We start from the raw sequence: 13312 nt of genomic DNA on the forward strand, positions 1-13312 counted from the left end.
TTTGTGATTTGCTGGTCCTAAGCTATAGCCTGGGTCTCTCTAAACTCTGCAGAAAGTCACCACTTATAAGAACTTTTAGTTATCTTCACTGTAATATGCAGGCATGGAGTCTCTGCTCTGGGAGTGTTTATGTCCTAGGGCTGCTAATGCTCCCAAGAGGGTATCTCCTGTCCCCACAATTGGTGGGGTATGCTCTTAAATAAATCAAAACTTAGGTTGCTTTTTTTTTTTTTAAGATTTATTTATTTTATTTGAGAGAGACAGAGCACAAGTGAGGGGCAGAGGGAGAGGGAGAGAGAATCTCAAGCAGACTCCATGCTGAGTGAGGAGCCTGACGCGGGGCCTGATCTCACGATCCTGAGACCACGTCCTGAGCCGAAACCAAGAGTCGGCTGCTCAACCGACTGCACCACCCAGGTGCCCCCAAATTTTAGCTTATTTGTTTATTTATTTTAAGATTTCACTTATTCATTTGACAGAGAGCACAAGCAGGGGGAGTGGCAGGCAGAAGGAGAGGGAGAAGCAGGCTCCCCGCCGAGTAGGGAGCCAGACATGGGGCTTGATCCCAGGACCCTGGGATCGTGACCTAAGCCGAAGGCAGACGCCCAACTGGCAGAGCCACCCAAGCACCCCAAAACTTTAGCTTTTCATGCAAGCACAGATATCCCCCAGTCAAGCTAATATCACGTCACAACACAGGATAACACACGGACAGATAAGAGAGGTAATTTGTAACTTAAGGAAATGTTTTGTAAAGCATTTAAGGAAAGCTCCCAAGTGCACCTAAAATGGGACCTGACGTGTGAAAATTCTAAACACATTCTTTTTAAGGGGGCATGCCTATTTTACAGCGTATAACAGGACCATTTTTTAGGAACACGAAACATGACAAGTATTTGGAACAGAATGCAGAACTGTCCTTAGGACTACACTTTCAAGAAGAAAAATTTCTCTCTATGAAAACAAAAATCTCACTGGCCACTGCCTTGCCACAGTGAATTAGTAGTAAGAAGAATCAATGAGATCCTGCCTGACCTTCATTCACACGTTTGAATGTAACCTGTGTTCTAAACACTCGGTTTCCTGAAAAGCTACTGCCAGACATCTTCAGGCTATTCATTTCCTGATTACTGTGCTGAGGCCAGCAGCGGGGACTGCCCGGGGAGGGCGAGCTCTAGAAGCAGCGTGGGCCTGACGTTCCTTTCCGCTAACTCATTGGAACCACTCGGTCACGGACGGCAATACGGCAACCAGGGTACAGAACAGAGTATGCCAGCCTTCTGGCCAGGAAGGAAATCTAGACTATCGTTCTACACATCCAGGCAGAAAAGAGCTATCACCCCTCCCTTCTGCCGCTCGAGTTTGAAACCACAAGCAGCACTGTCTACGTTCTCTCGCATCTTCTGAAGTCCCCCTCATATGGCTCAGGACTTACACAGTTTGTATTTCATTTGCCAGCCTGGGAAGGTCTGGCAGAAGGGAGTCTCTTTTCAGGAGGAAGGAGACCCGCATGTCATTACTATAAGCTTGATTCTATTAGTGTTTGGTCAGCAGGTCTGCCAAGAGTACAGAAGGAGAGGCAGATAATAAGGACTGGAAAACTGGCAAGAGACAAATTTAGAGTTGCCATCCCTGGAAGAGATTGCCCAACAATAAAGTGGCCCCATACTTATTTTCTCTAGTCACAATTTACACTGTACCAGTTTTAACAAAGGATTCGAGAAAGCTATATACCATATTTGAAATGGTGTCTCTAGAGGTAAGGAGCCTCAGTGATTTCTTGCTTTATAACTATTTTTCAACTACAATACAACTACTAAGAGCGTAAGTTCCCACTAGAGTGGTACATAACATTTCATTACTACTAGAAACCACAGGAATGTTCTAGGGAAAGAGACTATCATCATTTAGTGAGAGGCAGTCTAGCCAAAACCCCAGGCTAACATCCAGATGCCTGTAGATCAGCTAAAATCCTTTTAAAGGGCTTTGGCTCTCCAGACACTAGTTTTAAGTCTTTTCTGGGAACTGGGAGTTTTTACAGGAGGGTAGGTAACTATCTGAAGAAAACCTTGGGATCCTACACTGAAGGCCCCAGTGAGAAGGGTGGCGAGTCCATTAAACAAGATTTCATCTTCTGTAGCTCCTGGATCTCGTCACTGCAAGGGCCATAGTGCACCATCAGAACCTTTTCTGCCCTCTGGACTGTGTGCAGTGCTTCTGCCATTGCAAACCTGAACCGAAGGAGGTAAAAGCAGTGAAGCCACTCATTCAGTCGAGCAGACATTAGTCAAGGGCCTACTTCCACCTTGTGGAGAATACAAAGTTATCGAAGATCAGTTTGTCCTCAAGGATCTCACAGTCTAGAAGGGTAGGGGAGAGACTTTCACAAACACACGGTAATGCAGAATTTGAAAGCAGAGTTATGAGAAAAAGCATAAAGATTCTAAGGTCTGAGAAACAGGAAAATCTCAAAGTGTTCAATCTGGGATTTATCCCATGGTTTACTCAGGAGTCTTCACTTTCAGGTAACCAAGTCCACCCCAGACCTGACTCTGCAGCCCCGATCTCTCTCTCTGACCAAATGGGAGACATCTGTGTCCTACATATCAGGTCCACAAATCATTCATAATCTTAGGATCGAGCTTCAAACATTGTCTTGCCCCAAACTGCACCAATGGCAGCTTTATCAAGGCTGGAAGGAAGTATTCCATCTAGAAATAGGGTCTCCCAATGATCACAGCTGCAAAAATGGATGACATCAACCCTACCGTTCTCTCCTTTAAACGTTCAAAGCAGGGTTTCTCTGCCTTGACGCTATTGATATTTTGGACTGGATAATTCTTAGCTGTGGGGGGCTGTCCTGTGCAGTGCAGGATGTTTAATAGTATCTCCGGCCTCCACCCTGAATCATGACAACCAACAATGTCTCCAGACATTGCCAAATATCCCCTGGGGGTAAAATTACTCCTCGTTGAAAACAACTGCTTTAAAAGGAACAGGATGGGGGAAGGAAGGGCCCCTGGAGTTGAAGGTGCTGAGAATGAGGGTGGTGAGGCAAGTGCGAGGAAGCAGAGGGCTGAGGAGAGCTGCCCAGGATGCGGGTGTGGGGTCGCGTGGCAACTTCTCCCTAGGAATGTCCCTTCAGTGCTAAGAGCTTTCCCCATATCTCTCAGGAGGAAATTCTAAAGCTTTGAGTTTGTCAGCAAAACAGAAGGAAAGGATCTCTGCTAACAGGGAAATAAAGAAGTTTCCACATGCTTAAAAGCACCATAGGAGAAAAGTAACGCCCAGAAGAGCCTAATAAAAGACAGTGTGTGGCCTCAAGGGCATTAGGAAGCCAGAGAAAGACTTACCCATTGAAAAAGAGTTGGGCCAGTTTGAAGAGCTCATGGCCCATCTCAACACTGGCTGGCCCATGCTGAACCTCGACCACTCGGAGGCTCTTCTGCAGGTGCGTAGCTGACTTCTGCCAGTCCCCTGCAATGAAAGAGAAAATCTGGTTCCACAAAGAACCACAGTCTGTGGATGACTGTTTTCAGAGTGAGGAAAGCTCAGTGGAAGGGGAGAACAGCTTCAGCTGAAAGACTGAGAGGTGACCAACCAGATGCGTCTGGGCTCATGACCAAAGGCAAAAGACAAATGTGGTCCTCAGAGCAGAAAATGAAGACACATGCCATACCTAAGGCAGCGTAGGCCTGGGCCAGGGCATCCTCCATTTCTCCCACCATGCTGTGTTCTGCTGACAGGAAGTTCTCAGCATCGTGTCGGTACGCCAACAACAGCTGAATGGCTTGCTCTGTCAATGCAAAGGAAGGCGGCCTCATCACTACACAAACCCAGTCCTAGAAATGAGAACCCAGCTCGTAAGTTCCATACTGGCTGGGCTGAATGTGGAAACCCCACTTTGTCTCCTTGTTGTGACCGACCCACAATGTTTGTTCCGATAAAGCTGTTGTTCTCTCACAGTTTCTCTTTCAGCAGAAGAGGTGCAAGCTGAGGCCTCCCCGTGTTGACGCTGGGTTTCCAACTTCAAGTGGCCTAGATTCCACTTATGATCATCATTTCTCTCGACTCAGAAATCTAAGTTAAAGGTCAACTTTCACAAAGTTGGGTAAATAAATTCCTATGACATCAAGTTCTAAGGCAGAGTTTGCAAGGATAATGTGGAGTTCCACAAGTCTCTCTGAAAACAGCAGGATACTTCTATCCACTGGGCACATGCTCCATGGCTCTCTAGAAGAGATGAGGCTCTCAGGAGAGCAGAGCAATCTCTCTAGGAAATTAGGTCATTAAGGCCCTGGAATTAAAATAAATGACACCGAACTTCTGGATCTGCACAAAGATCATGGGTGTCAGAGATAACCCTTCAGTCATCATAGCGTACTTTAACTTAGCTCTCTGATGCCCCAGAGAACAACAGCTTAAATCATCGGGCCCTTTTCAAGGCTACCACACAAGCTCAGCCGGTTAGGGCTTGGTCTCATTGGCCTGCATAGCCATCTTGTGGCTGGCATGGGGATAATTAAATGTAATTCTTCAATCATCACCACGTAGCCTTGAGTCCAAGGTGATTCCAGAATAAATAAAAAGGGAGGGGCTGGAGGACCAAAGTAGGGAGCCAGTCTCACCTAGTTGACCATTGCTGAGAAGATTCCGGGCGCTCCCAACCCGCTGCTGAAGGTCCTGTAACCGGGAGATGAGGTGCTCCCTGCTGACTGATTCCGTACAGGACGTGCTGCCACAGCTCAGAACATCCCCTCCCTGTGAAAGTCAGTTTTGTCTTTATTCTTGTACCGCGGTCGGTTAGCGGCACCGCATGTGTTTTACATTATAGGGTCGCTCTACAGCTTCCGACCCTATGGGGCAAAGAGATGCCCTTAATAATACACCATGACCAAAGCCTGACTCGACTGGGTTTGGCAACAGCAACTCTAATGAAAGCAGTAGGCGATGCCTCCCTGAGATTTAATCTTCACAACCAAAATTAAACTAGTACAGGTCACAGTTTCTTTCTGTCTCTCTGTCTCTTTTACCCTTCTCCTGTGTCTCTCTGGATCCAGAACTTCAGATGACAGACATATTTCTAGTGCTTATGAAGAAGCCACGAGTACAGAGTTGTTGAATCACTCTGTTATGCACCTGAAATTAATGTGACATTGCGTGTCAACCATACTTCCATTAAAAAAAAAGCAAAAGCCAGGGGCGCCTGGGTGGCACAGTCAGTTAAGCATCCAACTCTCAGTTTCAGCTCAGGTCCTGATCGTCGAGTCATGGGATCGAGCCCTGCATCGGGCTCCATGTTCAGTGCAGAGTTTGCTGGAGATTCTCTCTCCCCTGCCCCTCCCACTTGTGCTCTCTCTCTCTCTAAAATAAACAGGGGCACCTGGGTGGCTCAGTCAGTTAAGCATCCGCCTTCGGCTCAGGCCATGATCCCAGGGTCCTGAGATGAGCCCCACATCAGGCTCCTTGCTCAGCAGGGAGCCTGCTTCTCCCTCTGTCTGCCGCTCCCCCTGCTTGTGTGCTCTCTCTCTGACAAATAAATAAAATCTTAAAAAAATTTAAAAAAATTAATCTTAAAAAAAAAAAAAGCAAAGCCATAAGAAAATCAATACCAGGTGAGGCCTCCCCACACATGACCTCGGATTTATAACTTCGGCTTTGCAACACAACAGCTCTGCATTACACTTATGGTTCCCCAAAGAATACTGTAACCTCTGGCAGAGGAGAAAATCTTGAGGTGGACTTTGGCAGTTTTTTATTTTTATTCCTTTTTTTTTATTTTTAATTTTTTAGGGGGGAGGGGCAAAGGGAGAGGGAGAGAGAGAATCTTAAGCAGACATCATGCCCAGCACGGAACCCAATGCGGGGCTCGATCTCACGACCCTGAGATCATGACCCGAGCCGAAATCAAGAGTCAGACCCTTAACTGACAGCCACCCAGGCGCTCCATTTGCTGTCTTTTAAATGCCACTGTCTAGACCCTCATTGGCAACGGCAATGTGATTTCTCCCGAGGATCCTCTCCTACCCTCCCATCGTCAGTGCCTGTGGCCGAGAGGGTGGGCCTGGGGCTCGCATCCGACCCGTTCCCCTGGGCCAAATGGCTGGAGGAAAACTATGGTAGTCTGATTTGCCACCAGCCATGGGTATCAGGCCAACGAAACGCCGTAAAATTTTTGCCCAGACTGCTGTTAGAGGAGCGCATGTCTTTATCCTTCCTGACCAGAGGCTGTGAGGCTGGAGCTGCACACAGCTATCTCGCCACCACCAGAGGGAAGTCTGTCTGAGTACTGGGCTAACCGAGAAAGCAGAGCTGAGGGAGGTAGAGAGAAATTGGGTCTTGGTGACATTATCTGAGCCCCTGGATCAAGTCGTTAGCTGAAATACCCACTTCCTGGGACCTTTCAGGGATTTACTTGAGCAAATAAATTCTCAGTCCCCCCCCCCCTTAAACCAATTTAGGGGGGGATTTTCTGTTATTTGCAGGAGACAGATGACTAGATCCAGTCTTTCCTCTGGTTCCCGCGGAGGGGTAACCAATGTGCCGGCAAGATGGGCTGAAGGGGAGGAGACTGTGGCTCTCAGTCTGTCCTGAAGATTTATGGCTTTTGGGCTGGATGACTGACCTCCAGCAAAAGTGGGGAAGAGAGATTCACCTGCAGGACTGCTCCGCAACGGTTACAACAGAATGCCTCCCATCGGGGCCCGACAGCAGCTCTGTGCTTCTCCTTCTGACAAGCCGGGCAGCCGCAGTCAAAGAAATACTGGGACCTCAGCTTCTGCTGCCTGTCGGCAACACCCATCCTGCTGTGGTGAGGCCCTGCAGAGAGACCACACTTCGCCAATGTTTAAGGCAAGAGAGAGTCGAGCGAACTTACGAAACTTCAGCTTAGCAGAGGCCATTCTTCATCATGCGACAAGTGCCCTTCAGCAAACATTCTAGGCACCAGATATAGAAGTAAGCTTCCAAGTCGCAATGAAAACACCCCAAAGTTATTCTTAGTCCATTTTTTGGAATAGGAAGTTTATGGGATTAAGCAGGGAGATACATGATAGTTTAGACACAACAGGGCCAAGGAAGGAGGCCAGGAGGCTTTTTTTTTTTTTTTTTTGGCCTAAGTACGCACTGCCTTCACCTGTCCGAGGGTTTGCTTGTTCTCATTTGCCCCGTCCTTTCCTGCCAGAGAAACGTGGCCGGTGATGAGGAGGGGGCTCACCGTAGCAGTGGAGGATCTCCTGCCCTTTCCCAATCTTCTCCGAGGCCCGGATGGTGGCGACGGTGCTCACGAAGGACATGCTGGTGTTGGGGCTGCAGGAATGGTTCAGGAGGCTGACGACAGGGAAGATGCCCGTGGCAAGGCGGACCAGCCTGCTGTCGGTAACGTTGTTCTCTTTAGATCCTGAAAGTGCTAGAGGAAAAAGGAAAAAATGTGTCAGGACATTAGTCTTGGCCTCACCATCCATTCCTCAGAAGATGAGCTGGGCAACTGGGCCTGAAGCCCGCGTGAGTCATAGCCCCACAGCCGGATCCAGTACACATCAGACGGGACATGACTCACAGCAAACTCTCGTCCCCAGGACGCAAAGCAAATGAACACATGAAAAGTCCGCTGGGATTCTGGCACCTAACCACTGTGTCTCGCTACCAGGAAAAAACCAAAGATCAGAATTTATAAAAAAAAATAAAAATGAAAAAAGAACTACCAGTTGGGAGCCTTCTAGATAGACAGTTTCATAATGTTCACCAGGACACAGAAACCAGAGCACCCGCTGAGGTTATTTCCCACAGGCGTCTATGGTTGAAGCTGCTTTTGTGTAACTGGTCTTTGGGTAGTTAATAGAACAAGTAACCTAATTACTTTTGAGAGAAATATATTAAAATATATTATATTATATGTATTTATATATAAGAGAAAATAATAAAATATGTTATATAAATATATATAATAATAAAATATATTATATATATTATATAGAAATATATTTTAATATATTATTAAAAATCATATTCCTTAGGCTTACCTGTTCATTCTGCTGTCTGTCCCAACTTTGTGGGAAATCAGCCAGCAGTAGTTGTCATTGAAAAAAAACCTCTGGTGGCGCCTGGGTGGCTCAGTTGGTTAAGCGTCTGCCTTCAACTCAGGTCATGATCTCAGGGTCCTGGGATCGAGCCCCGCATCGGGCTCCCTGCTCAGTGGGGAGCCTGCTTCTCCCTCTCCCTCTGCCCCCCACCCCCCGTTTGCGCTGTCTCTCTCCCTCAAAATAAATAAATAAAATCTTTGGGGGAAAAAAAAAACCTCTCTGGAAAAGCTCTATTCCAGACAGTCTCATGTCCCAAACAATCTCTTCTTTGAAACACAATTAACGAGCGATTTAACCACATGACTGAGAACGAGGAAGGAAGGAAAAGGCGTCTGAGCAGTGAGGCTATTTCTGCACCAAAGCTCCCACACTTACATTCACAGATGAGTTCTTTATCCTCTCATGCAGTCCTATTTGCTCTTATTTTAGCCACAGTTATAACTGGCTTGGTTATTCAGTTTCTCAGCCCACAGTAGTTGAGAAACAGAGAATTAATGAGAGGCAGGTTTTCTAACAATGGCAAAAGACACAGGGTGACAGACAGCAGAGGGAGGTAGAAAACTTCTATAAGAATAACAGCCTTAGGGCAAACAAAAACCCTAGTACCACTCAAGCTTTACACCGTCACATCTCCCTTAACCAGAGGTTCCTAGACCGATGGCATATCTACATGGGTCCTGTAATAGCCATACATATCTCAGAAAGACGCATGCACAAGACAGATAACCTTGGGCATCCAGAAAGGCTTGGATTGTGTTCAGCAGCGTTGGTGGAAGCATGAGGAAATCGTATTTGCAACCAAACTGGTTGAAATATGAAAGATACTCATACTTCAGAGGGAAACTTTCCGTTTTCTGGGTAACTGAAAAACCATCAGCTAATTGTGCTATCACTGCGTACGCCAGGAATCTCAACACACCAATCACTGAAGAAATGAAGCAGTCTAGGGACAAATGTAATGAATAAAGGAAATATCATGAACCACCACGTGGAAATGTTCTAGAAGGGAAGACATTTAGATATAGGAATAACGTTGTCTCTCTGCAGACAATTCTGTTATCTGTTGCTATGGAGGACAAGACTAGAACAAGTAAATAAAATGCACGGGGAATCCAAGTGACTCAGTTTTAGTCAACAGCCCTACAAACTGTACTGCAATCTTTCAACAGGGCTTCTCTTAAGTATTGAGCAGGTTTTCGTTTCCCCTCTTTCCCCCTGTCCAATGCCTACCTTCCCTGCACGTGCTAATGAGCAGTGAGAATGCTAAAAGGCAGGCAGCAGGAAGGAGCAGTACAGGGCACGGACGGTTTGTAGTCTGAACTATCAGCCTCTGCATAATTACGAGTGGACCTGCATTCCCAACTACCGATAACGGGCAAGCTAAATTAGAACAGTTGCTACAATTTTCCCAGAAAAAATGATCACAATGCAGTGAGTAATGTCAGCTCCGTGAATTATTTATAGATTATTCTCTAACATAAGTAGGCCCAGGAACTGAGTGGAGTGAATATTTATGTCAGAGTTGAGTCTCTAATTATTTCTAAAAATTAAGTATTGACTTAAAAAAATTATCCAATATTTTGGATTAATCATCTGTTAGCAGAGATAATGGAAAGTGAGAACATATATGTACCTTATCAACCAAATTTAACATGTGACATTTGTGTATAAAACAGAAACAAAGAGGGAGTGACTCTTTATTTTACTAAAAGCGTACCTTGGTAATATCCCTAGTGCATTTAAAATGGATTCAACGGGGCACCAAGGGGTCCCCGTCTGTTGAGTGTCCAACTCTTGATTTCGGCTCAGGTCATGATCTCGGGGTTGTGAGATCGGGCCCTGTGTTGGGCTCTGCGCTCAGTGGAATCTGCTCTCTCTCTCCCTCTGCCTTTCCCCTCATGTGCTCTCTCTTTCTCAAATACATAAATAAATCTTTTAAAAAAATAAAATGGGATTCAAGTGCAGAAAAAAAGATTCATTTGCAATACTTCCAGAATATACCTATTCTGGTAGATATTTTATAACAAGAAATTCATGTGTATGCCACACGAACAATCAAGGACACAAACTGAAGGTGGATTCCTTGGTTGCTGAAGAGTGAAAGCCAAGGGCAGTGAATTAATCTGAACCTACGTGGAACCTCACTAAGCCTTGTAAGGAGTCCAGATACATCTCAAATCTGCCGTTCCCTCTGAGATAGAACCGCACTGACCGAGGTCTAGAATATCATCAGTGGCCAGTTCTGTGCCTTAAGATTAGTACCAAAGAGAGGTTTCTGAGGAACTTTGATTAAATAGGATCTACGCAAAGATAATAACATACATTTTTACAGGTTTCGGTCAAAGACTATCCTAGTTAATGCTTGAATCCTTCTCTGCTGCTAATGAAAGACCTGCTAATGAGATTCCATAAGAACACTAACTGGGAAGTGTTGGAACCTCAAAGAAATAAAAGGGATATAACAAGATTAGAAATATGAGCAGACTAAAACAAAATCTAATTGGATTCTAAACTGAAAGTGAACATTGCTGGTGGGTGTGTAACTGGTGCAACTTTCCTGGAGGGCGATTTTGCGCTATGTATCAAGTGCCTTGAAAACGTGCTTATAGGGGCTCCTGGGTGGCTCAGTTAGTTGGGCTTCTAACTCTAGATTTCAGCTCAGGTCATGATTTGGGGTCATGGGATCAAGCCCTGCCTTGGCCCAGCAACAGAGGCTGCTTGAGTTTCTCTCCATCTGCCCCTCCCCCAGCTCGTCCTCTCTCTCTCTCTCTCTCTCAAATAAATAAATACATCTTTTGAAAAATTTAAAATGTTCATATAAACAAAAGTTCCTATCATTTGAATTATTTTTATTATTTAGAAAACTAATTAAAATTATAAAAAATTATAAAATTATAAAAGGAATACATGGTAGTCAGAATAAAGTCATAAAGTGAAAATTATAGAGAAAATAAGTCATCTGTAAGCCTATCAGCCAGGTACAACAGTTTGGGGCATTTTCTTGCAGCCTCTTTCTAGCCTTATATATGAAATTCTCATGTGATGCACAGAGCGATTTGTAAGTTATTTCTTTCACTTAATACATCATGGCCATTTCTTTATACTCTAACCTAAAATGCATATTAAAGAAAAAAGCCAACAAAGCAACCCTGTCCATCTGATAGGGAACGAATGGTATCTTGTTTCAATTACAACAGCGGTTAAACATGACCATGTTTACTACTGCTTTGATACAGGGCTTGCTTATGTACCTTTTTAAATAGCTATTTAAAGATATAATTTATCTACCATAAAATTCACCTATATTAAGTGTACTAACAATGATTTTCTTTAGGAAATTCATATAAGTTGTGTAACCATTATCACAATCTAGTTTCACATTTGCCACACTATGCATATGCTTAAAGACTGACTTTAAGAGTTGCAGATTTGCTGGAAATGATCTCTCATTTTGTCATTTACATTTTAGTTTATGGGTTTTTTTTCCCCTGGGGGTGGTTTGCTTTTAAAATAACAACTATTTCGGGTGCCTGGGTGGCTTAGTTGGTTAAGTGTCCAACTCTTGATTTTGGCTCAGGTCATGATCTCCGGCTGTGACATTGAGCCCTGAGTACTGGGGAGTCTGCTTGTGATTCTTCCCCTCTGCCCCCTCCCTCCACTCGCATGCATGCCCTCGCTCTCTCTAGGGTGAATAAATATTAGAAACAAACAAACAAAAAAAGCAACTATTTTATTTGCCAATGCTCTGTGCCAGCCACTTTGCTCAGAGTTCAACTACACGTTTTCTGCTGGTCTTACCCGGGACTATTCATATTTTTTTTTTTAAAGATTTTTATTTATTTATTTGACAGAGAGACAGCCAGCGAGAGAGGGAACACAAGCAGGGGGAGTCGGAGAGGAAGAAGCAGGCTCCTAGCGGTACAGAGAGCCCATGTGGGGCTCAATCCCAGGACCCTGGGATCACGCCATGGGCTGAAGGCAGACGCTTAACGACTACACCACCCAGGCGCCCCAGCTGGGACTATTCATATAATGGCATTCATCTAGCATAGGGTCTTTTACCCTCAGGAAGGCTAGACTTATTTAAAAAAAAAAAAAAAAAAGGGCGGCTAACGTAGGCTTGTTCATATGGCTATACACCATCATTTCAAGAAAATGACACAGGGGCGCCTGGGTGGCCAGTCGTTAAGTGTCTGCCTTCGGCTCAGGGCGTGATCCCGGAGTCCTGGGATTAAGCCCCGCATTGGGCTCCCTGCTCTGTGGGGAGCCTGCTTCTTCCTCTGCCCCTTTCCCTGCTTGTGCTCTCTCTCTCAAATAAAAATCTTTAAAAAAAGAGAGAGAGAGAAATGATCAAAGAAAAAAAAGAGAGAGACAGCCAAGAAACAGACTCTTAACTATGGAGAACAAACTGATGGTTACCAGAGGGGAGGTGGGTGAGTGGGGGTGCGGGAAACAGGTGATGGGGATTAAGAATACACTTGCGGTGATGAGCACTGAGTCATGTATATAATTGTTGAATTATATTGCACACCTGAAACTAATATAACATTGTTAACTACACTGGAATTTATTTTTTAAAGATTTTATTTATTTGAGAGAGAGACAGCCAGCAAGAGAGGGAACACAAGCAGGGGGAGTGGGAAAGGAAGAAGCAGACTCACTGAGCAGGAAGCCCGATGCGGGGCTTGATCCCAGAACGCCGGGATCACGCCCTGAGCCGAAGGCAGCCACTTAACGACTGCACCACCCAGGCACCCCACTACACTGGAATTTTTTTAAAAAGTATACCAAGTGAGACACACAGACAGCTTAAGTAATCTGAGTTCATACAGACAGTTGGCAATTAGAATCAGTGGAGGAGAAATCCAGGTCTGCTCCCTTCCAGTCCTGTATTTTCATTCCTTCAAGGATCTCTCTCATCCACATTATCTTCTTTACTGATTACAGTGCTTTTGATATTTGGTCTTTAGGTTGAATCTAGCTATCTTTTAATTACCTAAATTGGATATTCTACGCTTTAAAAGCTTCTCTCACCCTAAGACCATGTAAGTGTTCACTTATCTTTTCCTATATATTTTATGGTTTAATGTTTCACTGTTTAACTTTTTAATGATTTGGAAAATTTAATACTTTTAGGGAGCTATCATGTCAGTACCATCCTGTCTTTAATTACTGTAGCTTAATGCCGATATGAAATCTGACGGTACTAAGCCCCTTCATATTATTATTAT

General features: G+C 44.8%; 1 protein-coding gene across 4 annotated transcripts in view; it reads right to left on the reverse strand.

The window, feature by feature from the left end:
- The window catches only part of SMYD4 (SET and MYND domain containing 4), a 73668-nt gene that overhangs the window by 24450 nt on the left and 35906 nt on the right, over positions 1–13312 (reverse strand). For 2 of the 4 annotated variants that reach the window (XM_026517847.4, XM_048223306.2), the window contains exons 6-11: positions 7217–7408; positions 6656–6819; positions 4629–4761; positions 3680–3796; positions 3354–3477; positions 221–2231 (exon numbers count right to left, since the gene is read on the reverse strand). In XM_026517847.4, coding sequence (XP_026373632.1) covers positions 2078–2231; positions 3354–3477; positions 3680–3796; positions 4629–4761; positions 6656–6819; positions 7217–7408 — 884 coding nt within the window. In that variant the 3' untranslated portion in view covers positions 221–2077. Of the gene's footprint in view, positions 1–220; positions 2232–3353; positions 3478–3679; positions 3797–4628; positions 4762–6655; positions 6820–7216; positions 7409–13312 lie in introns of those variants that run through there. The other 2 variants (XM_026517846.4, XM_048223304.2) reach the window with 1 other exon arrangement.

The sequence above is a fragment of the Ursus arctos genome, unplaced genomic scaffold (genome assembly GCF_023065955.2).
Source record: "Ursus arctos isolate Adak ecotype North America unplaced genomic scaffold, UrsArc2.0 scaffold_24, whole genome shotgun sequence".
NCBI lineage: Eukaryota > Metazoa > Chordata > Mammalia > Carnivora > Ursidae > Ursus > Ursus arctos.